Genomic DNA, 17,379 nt, shown 5'->3' on the forward strand with positions numbered 1-17,379 from the left:
GACTGTACTTGCTGTGGGACTTGAGAGCTGTTACCAGTGTAATGGACACACCTGTAGAAACTCACCTTAGAGTACTTTCTGGAACTCTGGGGTTAGGAAATCACTTTCCCCTTTCCCTCCTTTTGAGAGGATCCCTACTCTTTTTCCTTTCCTTAGACCTGTCAGCTTTCCCAACCCAGCAGTTTTACATTGTGATGATTCATTGAATTGTTATAGCATTTGCTGGTAGGTTTCTGAGTCACACAGTGCTCACTTTCAGTTCGGGCACAATGTGTAGAGGGTGAGGATTCACAACTTGAAGTGTCCTGCAGTCCACAGACAGAGAGGGGGAATATTCCTCAAAATTACACAGAGATACCTGAGTACTTAAAACACCTCTCTTAGGTTAAGCCACAGAGAACCTCCATCATTGAAACTGTCAGATTTCTTCACAACATTCAAAAGCACTGAAGAAATTCATTCAAGAAATACAATACAGAGATGCATACCAAACTCTGAATTGATTCAAGATGTACTCAGATGTTATTTCAAAGTATCCAAAACACTCAGCTAGTATGGCTTTATGACCTCTGTGTTTAACTGTGCCAGGTTACACTGCTTTTGTTGTATTGCTCCCTTGACAAGGTGGTTTCAGTATGACATAATGCGTTATGAATATGAGGCGTTGGTAAGAAGTCTGAAGAATGAAGTCTCTCATTAGCGATTTAGAACCAGGATAACGTAAATACTGTACTGCCGTTTTCAAACAAATAACTCAAAGGGAGTGGTGAAAATGGGTCTGCATGTTTAAATAAAGAGATCCCACTAAAGGGAGAAGTTTTACTGTGTTTATGTGTATATTTCAAGAACTTTGACACTGAAAATGCACATTTTTGATGATGATGATGATGATGATGATGATGATGATGTAAATAGCAGAGTTATATGATTAAGGAGAATGTTTAAGAAACTTAGAATGTCAGCACACAACTAGTTTTAAATGAATCTATGTCGTTTTACTGTTTACAAATGTGAAAATGGTTTAAAACAAGGCTGTGAATCTTAATTACACACAGGCTCCCCGTGTCTTGACTGAAGCTTCCAGAATCATGCAGGGATGCAACAGAAAAACTCAGGATGCTAAAGAATTTGAGAAATGCATGGATGAGTCCCGATCCATGACTACCTGTGTCCGGCTGCCCAGGCGCTCATTGTATCTGCACCACTGACTGACCCACAACACAAGCACCTCACGGGTAATGTCACTCAATTCAGCTAGATGCATAGGAATAATGTATGTGCGACTTGTAATATCAAGATCGCTATCGAAGACTCCGGCTGTTTTCAGCAGTTTCATACCCACACAATCGCTTTGTTCTGCTGGGAGGTGTTCTACCTGAAGAAAAATGGATAACAACATACTTCGCCACCATGTGTTTCTCCGTAAGCGTTTTAGACTGAAATTTAGTTCTCTATGTGTAAGCAAGTCTTCCCAGTTAGCCAGCTACCCACATTTATCAAAACCAATTAATTAATTCGAATGTTATTACTGCTCTTTTATTATTATTACTTATTATTACTACCACCAAAATGCCCTAAATCTCACGACTTTCAGAAAATGTCCGATGCGAAAGACATAAAAGACCGCCTATCTTTAACAGCTTCAGCCCCCTTGTTACCCCTTGCGCTAGTTTACATACCAGCTAACTTGCTAATAACCTTAACACTGGTTACTGTCTAGCTCGTTATAGCCTCGACAACTCAGATTCGCATCAGCCAGCAAGCTAACCTGGCAGTAAAAGCTAGATGGCTACAACGGCACTGAGTGGGCGACACCAGAGCCATGGAGAGAGAACCAGGTCTCTGCACGGATCTGGGCGAAACTAGCCAACGAGCTAAATCTGCTATTTTAGCAAAATGGTGCCGTCCTGGCACTAGGCTCGGCTACACCGTAAGGTGTTTCAGCCCCCGACAGCTACACTATAAGACCTCGCATCGCATGCAAATGCAACACTCTTACTTTATGCACGCATCTCTGTTTCCTCTATTTTCACAAAGCACATAACGATATGTCCTTGTATAACTACTTCAGCAAAATAGTGCAGTCCTGGCAACGGACAAGTACACTTTTGCTATAAGGGGAAGACACAGTGGAAAAAAGAAAGATGCGTGCCTGATTTGGGTCGCTCTGGGACTTTCTCACGCTGAGAACCCACCAAATAATTACTTGCAATTGACGCGCGAGCGAACAATCGCCCCGTCCCTGGTGAACACGTCACTAAATGCACGCAATGAACTCTGGGAATTGCAGTTTGTTCGGTTCTCCCCAATATTCCCGCAACGTTGCCGTGACGTTGTAGCAACGTGATAACGTGCGCTGGCTGGGGACGGGTTTGGTAACTACTTCCGCTTATTTTCTTAAATCTCTTTATGAACTCTCTTTACAGATTCTAGCAAAAGAGGGTTTCACCAAAAGCTTGTGAATTTATTTTCAGTGAGCGTTAGCTAGCGAAGTTAGCACGCTAGCTCGCGAAATCGATGGCTCAAAACAATGGAAATAGTTCCCATTGGTCAATACAGCGACGTGTGGAGGGTTTGGTGAACAAACACATGGCAGACATGGCACTAGAAACGCTACAACAGAGGCTTAATGCTGTATCAGAAGAAATTACCCACCTGGCAGAAGATGCCGCAACTAGACGTGCGGATGATGTCCCAAGACGTGCAGAAGACATCCCAAGACGCGCAGATGTTAATTTTGAGGCGGAATCACAGTCAGAGCTACACCATACCGGAGGTGCTGGAGAAAAGTTCATGCCAGCAGCTTCATCTTCAGGTAAACTGTTAATCACAGTCCTTGCTGACGTTAAGCAGTATTACGCACTTAAAACTTGATGTGGGAAATTATCAGCTAGGAGGAACGCCTGGATAAAAATGTAAACAAGGCAACGGATTATTATATTCGAGCATTTTTTTACTCCGCAGTTTCTGTAGGCATATAATTTGTTACCATAGCAGCTATATGTCTGCAACTTGTTTGCTCCGCAGGCGGAAATGTCACCCCTCTTAAATGAGTTTAAGTGAAAGTCTCAGCTGTTTTACATCAACTTCATGGACCTAGCTTGTGCATTATCAAATTAAAAATTGGTACAATGCCCTCTTTGACAGAACAACAGAGTATGATTACAGATTGTTGTTAGAGGTAATAGAATGCAGGTCATTATCATAGTTGGTTATTATTTATTAATTAGTTATTATTAATTAATGCAATTAATTTTAAGTTGTTAATGTCAATTCATTTATAGACACATTATTCTTGTAACATCAGTCTGCTGTATCCATGGGGGACTAATACAGCAAGGCTGCAGCCTGTGGTTACATCATCGCGCCAGCCGTCTAGTACCAAAAGACAAAGCGAAATTGGTGAGTCGAAGTGAAATAAATTCATATATTCATTCCCTCCCGCAGAGACGGCGGCGCAGAGGAAAATCATCTCGCTTTTGATTGAGATTAAGGAGGAGCAGCAGAAGCAGTGGGCAGTGTTGAAGGAGCTGCAGGCCAGGATGCAGGGACCGGTGTGTGACGACGAGGTGGAGTCACTCGACATCGATCTGCCACTGAGGTCCATGGAGCAGCTGGACGAAACCGAGAGGCATTTGGAGGACGCAGGAGCGCAGAAGAAGATGGTAAAAACCCTGCACAGATAGATGCAAAGTTACTTCGCTTTTTTTGCCTGTTTGTCATGAGAATCAGTACCAGTCTGGTTCATTGTGGTGGGTGTCAGACGCTTTGCAGGCAAGTGCACCCATCCGCAGCAGTCTCTGTATGTAGTTACGGGCGGCATTGTAGCAGTTAAGGAGCAGGACTTGTAGCCGAAAGGTTGCTGGTTTGATGCCCCACTGGGGTACTGCTGTTGTACCCTTGGGCAAGGTACTTAACTCACAATTGCCTCAATAAATATCCAGCTGTATAAATGGATAACATGAGTTTAAAAAAAAAATTGCTCCGGATAAGAGCGTCTGCTAAATGCATGTAATGTAATGGTTATCATTGGTTTTGCAGGCAAATGCCCCCATCTGCAGCAGTCGTCTGAATGTAGGTGCGTGTGTGTTGTAGTGATCTTGCTTTAAATCGTAGGTGTCCCACTTATCGCGAATGGGGGGTGCCACTGTGGATGATGCCGTGCGGCGGCTGATGCAGGCTGTGCTCTCGTTCGGAGTCGGTTCCGAGCTGAACTGGGTTGGCCGAGGGCAAAAAAGAAGTTTCAGAAACACCAGACTCCAGGGAGTACTTTTCCGTAAGAGATCTTTTGACCACTGACACATTTATAAACACAGACACCCTGCATACTTATTTTGCTGCATGATGCAACATTCAAACTGTCTGTTTATCTTAGCTTATTTATTTATTTCAGCTTCCCTCTGTCTCCAAAAGGACAGACGTTGCAATCTAATACTCTGCCTCTGACATAAATTGACAGTGTCATCCTGTCACTTCGATGTTTGCAGGAGCTCTGAAGAGGACTCCGGTCGGGAAAGAGGCCACACACCACCAGTTTGCAGATGTAGTAAAGAAATGGCTGCGATTCGCCCCGTTCAGGCAGGGAGGAAGTGGTCGCAGACAGCATTACAAGCCCTCTGTTGAATACATGTGCTCAGAGTAAGTCACATGACAGTGTTGCCAAGGGAGACCACAACAGTTTGGATTGTAACTGCTTTAATGCTCGTTTGTTTAATCACTCTGTCTGAATTTCATCATTTATGAACGTAAGTATAACAAAAAAATAATAACAACAATCACATAGTGTGTTAAATTGCATCACTTAAAAAAAAACAGTATAAAATTGTGAAAGAATGCTTTTTAAACACAAATATTTCATCCGTTTGCTCCCACTTCTGTAACTCCGCGCTGTTGCTCATTAAAGTTTTCCCCTTCAAATGCAAATCCTCTTGTGTAGCCTAGTTTGTGATGTGTTGGCAAAACACGCAAGCCTCTTTTCTTGTAACTGAATTGTAAAATGGTCTGGCGTTCTTTGGGAAACAGAAGTGTCTTTGGAGTTGTTACCATATAATATTGTAAGGCTTGGATTTAGCTAATGAAAGCGGAGTAAAATATAATGAGGGTTATATGTAGCAAGGCAATGATACTGTTGTTGAGTAAGATGATAATCAAGCATCCAAAATTACATGACTCTTAGCTTTGCACTATATTTCAAAAAAAGTGTTGTGTCTCATCACCACTGAAAATGTGTGTGTTCTGCACAGAATAAATCAACTAACAGTATCCAGAGTGAGTTTGAATATTTTATTGAAATCACCTGGATGAACAGCATAAGCTCATGGGTGAGTAACTGTGATAAAGAAGTCTTCTGATAAAGACGTCATGGACAGCAATAGCATGTCACAGTGCAGAGTCACCCTTCTGATCCTTGCTAATGTGTTTCCTGATTACTTGGTTGATGGCTTCAACACAAGGTCCTTTTTTGAGAGCAGGTCAGAAAGATCAAATTATCATGCATTTTGTCTCATTAGTGTTTTAATAATAAAAAAGAAAACATTGAAATTGTTTCAAAGACCATAAACATGTCTATGGTCTAATAAAAACTTCACACAGATTTCTTTAGTGTCTATATTTAAAATTTTAAAAATTAAAGTATGCATCAATATTTTCCTAACATTTCTTGCTGCAAGCACCACTGCCCAATGATAAGGCATCTGCCTTTTTCAAGGCTTGACACAGGGAACCAGGCTCAGTGCTCAGAGAAAATACAGAGGGGTGCACTTGCAATCCACGGGGGCCACAAAACGTCATATCTTAAAAATATATATATAATAAATACTATGTAGACATCGGGTTATAAAGAGACAACTGGGGGTGCACTGAGGTCCGTCTGGGGGTGCAATGCACCCCTCAGCACCCCCACAGCGCCGGCCCTGCAGGTAACTTCACACCCCGTTCGCATTAACACATCCAGCGTGGGACAGTGCTGTAGGACACAGCAGACAGCCGAAGGTGTGAAGGCAAAAGCGCGGACCATGTGGTTCTTGCCTGACTGTAGTTAACTAGCCAAACAGCACTATCTAGAGAGTGAACAAGCGAATGGTAGATGTAGATAAAAAAAGAACCGTAAATCTACGCATCATTTGCTGTAAATTGATGCAACATTTCATTCTATCATTTTTAATCAGCTGGGGATCTTGGCCAGCTAACCTCTCTCGCAAGAGCATTTTTGTAAGGATTACGGAAAAAACTGTCTGTTCGCATCTTCCAAAGATCAAGCGCAGGGAGCAATTCCAAAGACCAAAGAAAAGACTCAAATTAGCTGTGATGCTATTACCTTCCGCCTTGCTGCGTTTTTGCCCGAGCGCATTATCTTCAAGAGTGATGAAAAAGCCCCCTCGTTCCCTTGCGATCATGAGCAGTGTATAAAGGATTCATTCTATTCGTCCTCTACCGGACCACGTGAGAAAACGGCTTTAAACTCACAATCACTTGTGAGATAGGAGCAATCACGAGTGCAAATAACTCTAATTCTAATTTCACACCACCTGAAATTGATAAAAAAAAAAATAATTACAAATGCCGTATCTGTGGTATTACTGTATGTGGTACATAATATGTTTCATAATTGACAATATGAAGCCGTATGTATTATGGACCAATAGGAATCGGGTTGGGATATGCGGGGCATCTTGGGATGTGTGCATCCGGCGGAGTTGCAAAGTTAATGAAGAGTTGCATGTTTAGTAAACAGTTTGTCTCACGCGCATATGTCTTTTTTTTTTTTTTTTTTTTTTTTTGCAAACACGACAGTATCCATATTGTCTTTGTGACCACATAGTCCACATGTTGTTTTATGACCGTAGAACGGATATGGTTGTAGGTTCAATTTCTCCTTATTTAAAGCAAAGAATATCACCTGCACACAGTGCAGTATAAAGTTGTAACAACAGCATAATCTGACAGAAAATTGGAAAGAACATTTAACAGCCATACCGGTCGCTCGTGGTTCTCTGCTCTGTCGATAGTTAGCAATATGCTGTATAATATTCCAACCTGTCTGACGTTTGCATTTTATTTGATTGGATATACCTGACATTTAATAAATTGACATGAAAATAAAAACATGTGTATCATTGACGCTGTAGAGATTTGCTTTCTGAATCAGTACAGACAAAGGTGCAGGGTTTTCTCTGTGTTTTCTGTGTATATTTAAACATCCTCCAAACAAATACGGCTTCAGCAGTGGTAAACCAAAAAACAGTGCAAATCCATTTCGAGACATTCCTCAACCAAACATGTGACGTGAAAGTCAACGCAAAACGCACTACTGGTTGTTCACAAGCCCCAGTTTGCAGCGGCCGCTAAGCGCGTCAACGTTATCAGCGGCATTCACTATCAGCCAATCGAGATCACCGAAAGATCGCTAGCGCTGCGCGGCGCCTGAGCGACACTGACGCCCGTGAACGTACAGCCAGCCTACTAGTTTTGGTCGTTTCCAGTTTGTTTTGCCGGGGTGTTCGCATGCGCTGTGTTAGCTGGCTGGATATCTTACCAAGTTCTAAAAGTATCAGAGGAGGAAACTGCTTTTCCCTGTGCAACAATGGGACGTCTCTGGATTTAAAACACAGTCTTAAAGCAACGCATTACGATGTTACTTTAAGGAGTTTACGCCGAGGCATTGGGATTCGCAGCGTGGAGAGTTGCCGTGGGGAGTATAGGTTAGTTCTCTTCGCTTTGATTGCATTCGTTTGTATTGCGGGTTAGGTGAATGAGTTCAAATTACCAGTTAGCCAGATATTCATGTAAATCCGATGTAACGTGTGAATTTGACTTGTGATCCAGCTACCGCTGGATTATGACAAACACCACACAAACACAAACACAATTGTTTGTAATTTAATGTATTGTTTGTAATAATGTATTTGCAGCTTTCCGAACATTATAGCTACATTAAAAGCAACCTTATTCTTTCTGTATCAAGCGTCTTAGTAGCTAGCCAGCCATGCCATTGCATGGGTTCAAAAAGAAAAGTAGGCTACAGCTGCGCTGCAAGCTTCAAACCGAATTACAAATGTATTTGTTAACGATGAGCAAAGTTCTGGTAAGTTTTTCAGTTAACATATATAAAAAAACATTTGTTCTCACTCCGTTTCCTCTTCAGTGGATGAAGAAATATTCCGGGATAGTTAGCTAATCTAGGTCTAGCGACTTACAACTGCTCTAAAAACTGGTCAATTATTGGTAGGATTCGACAATAATTGTGTTTTGCACGTAAATTATTAGGTATACTTTTTATACCGCCTTCTAGACAGTGACTGAAGTTATTTTCATAATTTTCTTGAAGGAAAGCGAATGTGTTGAATCTCGTCCATCCTCTGTTCTTCCCCTAACATAGCCTACACACTCATACAAGCACACTTAACACTACGCAACGTCGTGTGTGTGTGTGTGTGTGTGCGTGCGTGCGTGTGTCGTTAAACGAACATTATGGCATGATTGAGATTGCACCTCGGGTCAGCGTGCGGTTCTGCCGCACCAGCAGATCACCGGCGCGGGGCGGCAGCGGGTCTGGATCATATGGGTCAGTTCCGTACCCACGAGCAAAGTAACACGGCTTGTTTTATAAACTACCCGTAGGTATGAATTGAATGCAGTGCTGCTAGTTACAATCCATAATGACTTCGTCTAAGCAAACACTGGCGTGACGAATGATCGCCGCGAGTCAGAAACATAAGAGATATGAGAATTAGATTGTAGTCTGCGCTACAGACCACTGGAATTCATAATCCAGCAGTTATCCAAGTTGATAACTGCTCTCGCGTCGGTCTTTGACCTTCCAACGGCTTCATCCATGCAGAAATGGGGTTGAGGATCGGTTAATAATAAAGCATGCTGCAGATACATTCAGATTACTGTGCGCTTTCAGGTTGCCTCCGAAGAACACAAAAGAATAGCTTAGTGCTGTGCAAGAACTGTCCCTTTAGACCAGGCTCAGGGGAAAACAGAGGGGTACACTCGCCGTAAAACGCAAAACGTCGTATCTTAAAAAACGTAATAAATACTATGTAGGCATTGGGATATAAGGAGACATCTAGGGGTGCACTCCTAAGCATCCCCATAGCGCCGGCCCTGGTGTAGACTACTTTGCCATTAGAAAACTCTTCAAACACAAGACCATCCCGTGCTTTATCACTCTGTCCGACTCGGGAAGCCTTTGGCTGCTCAGTTTTACACCTGTGCTGTTGTAACAGGCAGTCTGCCATTTCCTGAATGTAAGTTACCCATTGGTGACTTGTGTCACCCGCTTAAGACAGAGCTAGTCCAAATGTTGCATGTGGGATGCATTGGATCTCTCACCAAACCACGAAGCCCTGTCTAGATTCTTTAAGGCCCAAAGCTACATCTTGCTCAGTGAACTGGACCAGGCATGCAAGGAATTTTCCATATGGTCCTTGTTAATCAAATGTATGCAAAACCATGTTCAGCAGCCGCAAGGCGGTGGGATATAATTTTTTGCATTCCTCGGTTTTATTACTGATAACAGAGCACATCCATATACCCTATACTCAGTTAATTCACATGTCCTTGAAATATGGCATTTTAATTTGCGTATTAATGACAAATAATGCAAAAAGTTTTTTTGTAATTCTGGGAATGGCAGAAATTTTCTGTTTTAATTGTAACGCGAGCTCAAAAATGTAATTATGAATCACAGAAGTAGCTAAAACAGAATGCAATGTTTGCTGTTCATCTGTTCAATCATGCTGTTATTCGGATTAAGGATTAGGCATTAGTATCTTTCATATTTTGCAGATGCATTTTCTGATGGTCTTTTTTCTTTGTTCACAGCTGTGTACACCACCCACAATTAGCTTTATGGTTCTGGACAATTCTCTTGATTTGGAGGAGTAGCCTATGTAATATGTCGACTTCGCAGGCTACAGAGATGTGCAAAACGTCAGTTCCCATAAACCACTGACCACCATTGTTCATACCTGTCAGGTGTGTTTTTTGTCGTTTTCTGCCTAATGCCTGAACCATTTTGCTCTGTCAGTGTAACAAAACAATTACTAGTCAGTGATGTCAGGACCCTGCTTTATTTCTGTGAATATACGTTGTGAAGTTGAGGTTGAGTGCTATTTTAGAGGCAGGGGAAGAGGAGCTGAACTGTGAAGTCGGGGGACAAGAATTTAAGAACTTGACGATTTCCAGTGCATTCAAGGAGCAGAGCAGTTGCCCCCTCTTTGGGACCACAAGACAATTAGTGTCCTGGGGTACAAAGTATGCCTTAACGATGTACAAATTATGGTATAAAGTTTTTTAAAAGAGGTGTTTCTTAATTAGGTTTGCCCTCAACCTGAAGAGGGCATTCTGGGTAGCTGAGAGGATTTTTCCCAGGAAGTGTGTTTTTGCAGATTCTGCATATCACTGTATCCATGTTTGTAAACATTTGCATTTTTCTGTGAAGTGAAGTGAAACTATTTAGGTAGTTTCTCATGTGTTTCTACATCTTGGAACAGACACTCTTTTCCTGCTCTGTGGATTAACAGACAGGCCTGACCCCTGGGCTACAGAGATATTCTCATGGAGGAAGTATCAATCTACAGATGGGTTTCCTGGCAGCCACTGTAATGCAGTACATTCCACACATCTCTGGCATGCAGGGCAAGGTTTGCGCTCACCAGCAAACATGCATATTAATGCTGTTGTGGGTTTTTTTTTTTTTTTTTTAATTGTTGACAGACTTATGCAGCTAAAGCTTGAGCGGCTAACTCGTGTTAGGTCAGATTCATTGAGTGAGCTGTTGATTTCATACACGGCGGTCGTAACAGAACTGTAATGGAGCTGTAATGCATGTGTGAGTGCCACGCCTTTGAGCCCTGGTCCTTTGAGCCCTGGTCCTTTGAGCCCTGGTCCTTTGAGCCCTGGTCCTTTGAGCCCTGGTCCTTTGAGACCTGTCTAATGCATGCGGGTTCTGTGGAGTTTCCTTGGTTTTCCAGCAGTGGCATTTTATGATTGCGGATGGAGGTGTGTGTGCTTCCGGTAAGAACTGGACTGGACTGTCAAGTACTGCAAGGGGGAGAGATGAGGACAGAGTGGGGAAACCAGCAAACCGAATTTGCTGAGAAATCAGTGCCGCCACATCGGTGTGATTAAGGTCTTTGGAGTTCTCTCAATTCTCTCAAATCTCAGCCAGTCTCTCTGAGTTCTGACCACTGACAAATCGGTTTTGAAGGGAGGCTACACGTGAAAAAATAGTTTTGAGGGGTTTTTTATTATTACTTTCACAATATGCGCGTTCCTAATGCGCATGCTTGGGGCTTGAGTCTTATTTTGTGAGTGGTGTTCACAACAGCACACCAATGCTGTATGACCCAGATGCAGTATTGAAACACATATTTACCATCTCCATTCAAAATAATTGAAAACATTCTGAAAAGTAGGGTAATATTTTGAAAAGACTTGGAAGTTGTATACAGACCCTTTTTAGAGGCAGTCAGTCGTCAAGGTATACATGACAGAGTGGCTTTTAAAACTGTGTATTTTAGTGATTGTTTACTGCAATTTCTGCTGTTTGAGCAGTAGATGAATAGCACATGTCCTTGGGCACAAAACAGTTGTCCAGAATTCCTACTGATTTAACTGACATGAGCGATCCCCACAGTTCTGCATGAGGTCAATGTGAACATGTTACAGCAGGAAGGAATCTACAACTCCTTCAGAGCTTGGCACGTAGCCCCTGGGGCTAGTGCGAAAGGATAAAAACACACACATTATGCAATGTATCTTTGGCAAAATACCCACTTGATCATCTTTTCCTTGTGTCGAGCATCAAGTAAAACATCTCATTTACAAATGAGCACACGGAGGGATGATAAATATATTTGACAGTTATGCATGTTGTTAACTGACAGAGGTGTTAATGCAAAATTAATGCATTGTTACTGTGGCTCTTTGAATATTAAAACTGCCAAATGATGGCTCCAGATGTGGGTCATATTGCTCACCCCTGTGTCATGGGTGCTTCAGAGGTGGGAGGCCAGAGGTTGTTTCCTGACATGTTGGGGACTTTGGAATTCCTCTTTCCGTTAGGAGATCGGTACTGACTGACTTGGTGTCCCACTGTCCATGTCTCTCTCTCTCTCTCTCTCTCTCTCTCTCTCTCTTCTCTCTCTCTCTCTCTCTCTTCTCTCTCTCTCTCTCTCTCTCTCTCTCTCTCTCTCTCTCTCTCTCTCTCTGGGATGTTTCTTTTACACTTTGCCTGGACGTCCAGCTTTCCTTCAACGGTGGCCTTTGACTCTGCCCTTGAACATGTCTAATCCGAACAGTGCGCCGCACTCAGGAGGGGCTGAGCGCGCCCCAAAACCCAGAGATCACCAGTGCATCCCAGCAGACCTCGGCATGCGTCTGGCGGGGGGAGGGAGGTGCGTGCCTGCGTCTGACAGTGTGGTTTCGGAGAGGGACGCTGGCAGCAGAGCTTTGTGGTCAGCGTTGACATTCCTGATACTCTTCACATGTGGACACGCTCAGCCCTGAATGACTTTCCCAGCCTGGAACGTCTCTGTGCTGCTGCACTCTCCTTTGTCTTCTCTGTCTGTCCCGGCTGCACGAAAAGCTGTCATTATGTGAAGCCTTAAGATGGTTGTATCATCACTTTGAAGACCTGGGAGAGTGCAGAACAGGACATCAGAACTGCCAGAGCTCCCAAATTGGTAAAGTGACTACAAAAGGATCCTTTCAGATGGGACAGCAATTTTCAACGGGACAGATCTCCTGCAGTGTTTGGAAGCACAGTATTACAACGTGTACCTTTTCTTCTAGTGCACTGTTTGAAGCATAGTGTTTAAAAGGGTAGCTGTTTTTCATTCCTGAATATTTTTTGTTGTCCCACAGATGTTGCTGCTAGAGTTTTTTTTCATTCTTTGACCAATACATCAGTCAACATTTGCCGGAGGGTTACAGTACACATGTAGACAGAAGACGTAAGCAGTGTTTGTGAGAACATGAACGCTTGCTGCAGAAGGTGAAGTAGTCTAATTTCTGTGGAAATGCAGCAGATTGCAGATGCACACGTTTTCAAAATTTAAGGGCAGTTTGGTAACATCTATGCCAGTCAAAAGCAGAAGCGGTCTGTATTTCTACATTTGTGCTATAGCCACAAAATGCTGTAACTGCTAATGACTCTGGAGCAGCAGGACAGAAGCAGAACCAAACGTTTCCACGTTTGAAGTAAGAACGCAGGTTCAGCAGTTACAAAGCTCTAACTTCAAGGCTTGAGAGGTGGGATCAGGTGCTTTCAGGCCATTTCATGGCCTTCTTACGTGGCGTTTCTTGTGTTGCGTGAGCTCCACGTGAGAATATGGGTGAACGTCTCTGGCTGCATCAGCGGCCTGCTGCACAGCAGAACAGAGGTACAGGATGGCAACACGCCTCAATGGTGCTTATTGCTTGAGTGTTTGTCTAGGAGATGAGTTTTGAGTTTTACCCCAAACGCCATGTAGCGAAGGGCGAGAGCAGTCACCCCACCTGGCCTCGAACCCGGGTCTACGGGGTGCCAACCATGTGACTTTGACCGCAACGCCAAAGAGCCAGGCTCGTTGGTATGGCAGTCAGAGCGCATACTCAACCGTAGTGACGGCACTCTGTCACACACCATGAGAATGGGATTGCATAACTGGTGTTAATTAACTAATGCAGCCAGTTACCCAGTGAGGAGTAGGGAGAGAAGCTCTGCTTCTGCTTTGCTTTTCTTTGTCGTGTAGCCACAGTGCCGGCTCTCTGTCCAGGCTTGTAAATGACATCACTGCACAGGCAGGAAGAAGCCCCCTGCGCTTTCCTCTGCCAGAGTGCTCACTGTTCCCCTGGAAGTGACTCTGAGTATTTCCACAGGGTCTGCTGCAGTGGCTCTTTCAAACAGGGGCCCAGGTCGTCATCGTCTGGTTTCCAGCGCTGTGCGTTTGCATGTGCATTCGGTTGTATCCTTTATAGAACTCGGGGTTGGAGGTAGATGGACACATCAGTGTCATTCATGACAGAGAGGGGGGAGTCTAGGGGCGAAGACATGTTAAATTTCACAGTACTCTTGGTTCCTGAAACCCTGACTGAATGGCCTTGTGTTGGGTATGCTGTAGTCTTTCACTGCAGCCAGTCCTGAGCTGTTTTTTTTTCCCCTCACATCATGCTGCCCTCCTGATTGGTCCAGGGCTGGGCTGGGGCGGATATTGTCCACTTGCTGTTAGCAGATGATTCCTCCCCCAGCAGTTTACATTTACATTTACATTTATTTATTTAGCAGACGCTTTTATCCAAAGCGACTTACAAAAGTGCATACAGTAGGTACAGCGACAGTACGGGGACAGGATGTGTGCAGTTCCACAATGAGACAGTTCTCAGCTGAGAGCAAGGTCTGTTTGAGGACGCAGTACTATCAGATTTGTACAATTACAGCCTAAAGGGCAACTAGTACGATACACTTTCGAACGGCAAACTTCAACAACTTCAAACGGCACAATGAGCGTCAGGGTAAAGGCGGCAACAAGAGACAAATTTAAGAGCACAATTTAAAAAGCACAGCAATTTACGACAGCACTGATGGGCGGGGGGGGGGGGGGGGGGGGGGCAGCAATTGTGTGCTGGGTCAGTCCAGGTAGAGTCTGAAGAGGTGCGTCTTCAGGCCCCGTCTGAAGGAATGGGGTGAAGGAGCTGTCCGTAGCGAGACCGGGAGTTCGTTCCACCACTGGGGAGCGATGTAGGCGAAACGCCGATGTCTGGCAGAACGAGCACCTCCTGCCTTGACCATGCAGGGAGCAAGGCGTCCAGTTGCTGCTGAGCGCAGGGGTCGGGCTGGTGTGTAGGGCTGGATGAGTTAGGCAGGGGTAGGCAGGGGCTGTCCTGTTGACTGCAGAGAAGGCGAGGGTCAGGGTCTTGAATCTGATCCTGGCAGCGACAGGAAGTCGCAGCAGTTAACCTGTGCTGGGGTCCAACCTGTGTAAGGAAGACCGGCCAATGCCTCACTTCTCTCTCTGCTTCTTCATAAGTTCCCTCTTTTAGTGTGGGAACTTGTCACGGGACGGACACTGTGGATTTTAGCGTGAAGTTACGGCATGCTTGGGGTAAAAATACAAGGTGAAATAGCAACCACTGTGCTTTTGTTTTAGACTTACTGGCTAGAGCTCTTTCAGTAAGGGGTCGCATTCTGGCCAGATGGTGGCAGATGGCTGTGAAGAGATGATTTTTTTTTGAGGTTTATTTTCTCACTCTGTGTCACTGTTAATGTAATTAGGAGCTCTATAGTTTACCCTGTGCTCTCAAATGTAAAAGCAGTAAGCAGTAAATGCATACCAAAGAATCTGGACGGTGTGTTCTCAGACTGCAGTTTCCTCTGTATAAAAACACGAAGCCGTTAATTCTTTATTTTTCTGTGTTTTATTGGGCTGGTGGGCTTGGCATGGGGGCGGGTCGTGGCTGCTTTTCAGGTCTTTCTGGTGAGCTCCATCTGCGGGCAGGGCTGTCTGTCCCAGACAGAAGGCCTGGAGCTGCCCAGGGCCTGGAACTCGTTTAGGATTATTGTGAGATTTGGAGCTGTAAAACGGTAGGGTCTTAATGAGAAGGAGCACCCGTATGCCAGAGCTTCACTCTATTATCCAATGAAAGCCTAGATCCAGAGGTGCAGCGCCCATATGCAGCCTCATTTAGCATTTGCACATTACATAGCCTATTTTGTATTAGTTTAAAATGCCAGTGTTCTTTACCAAGTGATGTGAACTGTCTGCTCTTAGGTAGACTATTGTCATTTAGCTGATGCTCTTATTCAGAGCGACTTACGTAGTTTACAGTTTTTAGATGTTATCCATTCATACAGCTGGATATTTGCTGAGGCAATTGTACATTACATACCTTGCCCAAAGGTACAGCAGCAGTGCCCCAACGGGGAATCGAACCAGCAACCTTTGGATTACGAGCCCTGCTGATTACCACTATGCTACACTGTGTATTTTTCTGTAATCCTCTTGATATTAATGCAGGGGAAAAGATATGGAGCAGGTTTGCTCCATATCTCCAGTGTAAATGTACATGTTTGATCCTCTTTACTGCACCCCTGAGAATTAATTTGTACATTCCTTTTGTATCAATTAAAAACTTGCCATGCAAACATAGAAGAGAGTGATAAGAAACCAGTGTAAATGACCAGTCCTAGTGCAATTACCAGTAGAGGTGAGCTGCGTCGCGGCCAAAGTCGTATGGTTGGTACCCTGTAGACCCGGGTTCGAGGCCGGGTGGGGTGACTGCTCTCGCCCTTCGCTACAGCCCTCCATAAAGCTGTTAAGTGCAGCGAGACCACTGCGTCCATTCAGACAGCTTTCTCCCCGTTACACATTGACCCAGCTTGGTTTAACTTACACCTCGTTACAGGCGAGTTTCCAGCCTGCGAGAGTAGACACACATCAGTAGTCTCCAACCAAGCCACAGAACCTCCACAAAATGGCTTAATGTGATCCTGGTACGCATGCATAATGAGAAAATTGCAGAAAGGAATTGCCACAGGCGAACTTTGGGAAGTTTTTGGAGCTGCGTCTGGTTATTTTGGACTGTAAAGAGAGGATTCTGCAGGGTCATTACTCGCGCGCGATTGGGCTGTGGACCCAGTGACACAGCATGTTCCCAGACTCAGACTCCAGTCTGAGACTCGGTGGCGAGAGCAATGCCAGGGCAGTCTGTTCTAGACACAAATCCACTCTTAGCTGAATTAAATAGGGTGAGATCTGGCACATTGACATTTTGTTTTTTTGTTTGTCAGCGTGACATCCTTGTGAACTACGAGCTAATTTCACTGCGTGTGTTGCTCTTTGTTAGCAAAGTACAGTCCCCCTGCTATTGCTTCAGTGTAACCCAATAGTTTCTCTGCAAGTGGGTGGGAGACTTGGCAAGCCAAGCTCTCGATCGGCCTGGCTTCACTAAATCCACTCCTCCCTCTCTGCTTTCTCTGATTCTGGGGTCTGTGTTTTGTAAATGTAAAATAACTGATACAGCAAAACATATGAACAGCCCAGAGAAAGAGTCTGCACCACTATAAAATGACTACAGAATGACCATGCCACCTTTTGCTCATTATATACAGTAACCTTTTCAACAATGTTATTAATATGAGGTATTCAGGCAGGATTCTCTCTCTACAGTGCAGGTGTGGTTTTAGATCATGGAAGGTTATTTACCTCAGGTGCAATCACCAGTAAAATAATGTTGCACCACAATAACAGTGCTTAGTGACTGTCTTCCTTTAATGATCAGGTATGAATGCAGTGCTGATGTATCAGGCTGTCGAGTACCCACAGCGTCTCATTGATCCCAGTGTGTATGATGCCCCGTCTTTATTTGGTGTGTTTGTTTTAGTCTTTC

General features: G+C 44.1%; 1 protein-coding gene across 1 annotated transcript; it reads left to right on the forward strand.

Moving 5' to 3' along the window:
- The first annotated feature begins 2,374 nt into the window (after positions 1-2,374).
- Positions 2,375-4,923, forward strand: si:dkey-187a12.4. The gene is made up of 4 exons (XM_036547379.1): positions 2,375-2,815; positions 3,448-3,665; positions 4,117-4,276; positions 4,488-4,923. Exons 1-4 carry the CDS (start codon positions 2,518-2,520, stop codon positions 4,640-4,642), a joined length of 831 nt encoding a protein of 276 aa, XP_036403272.1. The 5' UTR covers positions 2,375-2,517; the 3' UTR covers positions 4,643-4,923.
- The last annotated feature ends 12,456 nt before the right edge of the window (positions 4,924-17,379 follow it).

This window comes from Megalops cyprinoides, chromosome 15 (assembly GCF_013368585.1).
Source record: "Megalops cyprinoides isolate fMegCyp1 chromosome 15, fMegCyp1.pri, whole genome shotgun sequence".
NCBI classification, from domain to species: domain Eukaryota; kingdom Metazoa; phylum Chordata; class Actinopteri; order Elopiformes; family Megalopidae; genus Megalops; species Megalops cyprinoides.

What these genes read in the sequence shown, in the direction of transcription:
- si:dkey-187a12.4 (XM_036547379.1), top strand. Translation starts at nt 2,518, where the DNA reads ATGGCTCAAAACAATGGAAATAGTTCCCATTGGTCAATACAGCGACGT. An exon ending in GCCAGCAGCTTCATCTTCAG is followed by an intron (nt 2,816 to 3,447) that starts GTAAACTGTTAA and finishes TCCCTCCCGCAG; the next exon opens with AGACGGCGGCGCAGAGGAAA. An exon ending in CAGGAGCGCAGAAGAAGATG is followed by an intron (nt 3,666 to 4,116) that starts GTAAAAACCCTG and finishes TTTAAATCGTAG; the next exon opens with GTGTCCCACTTATCGCGAAT.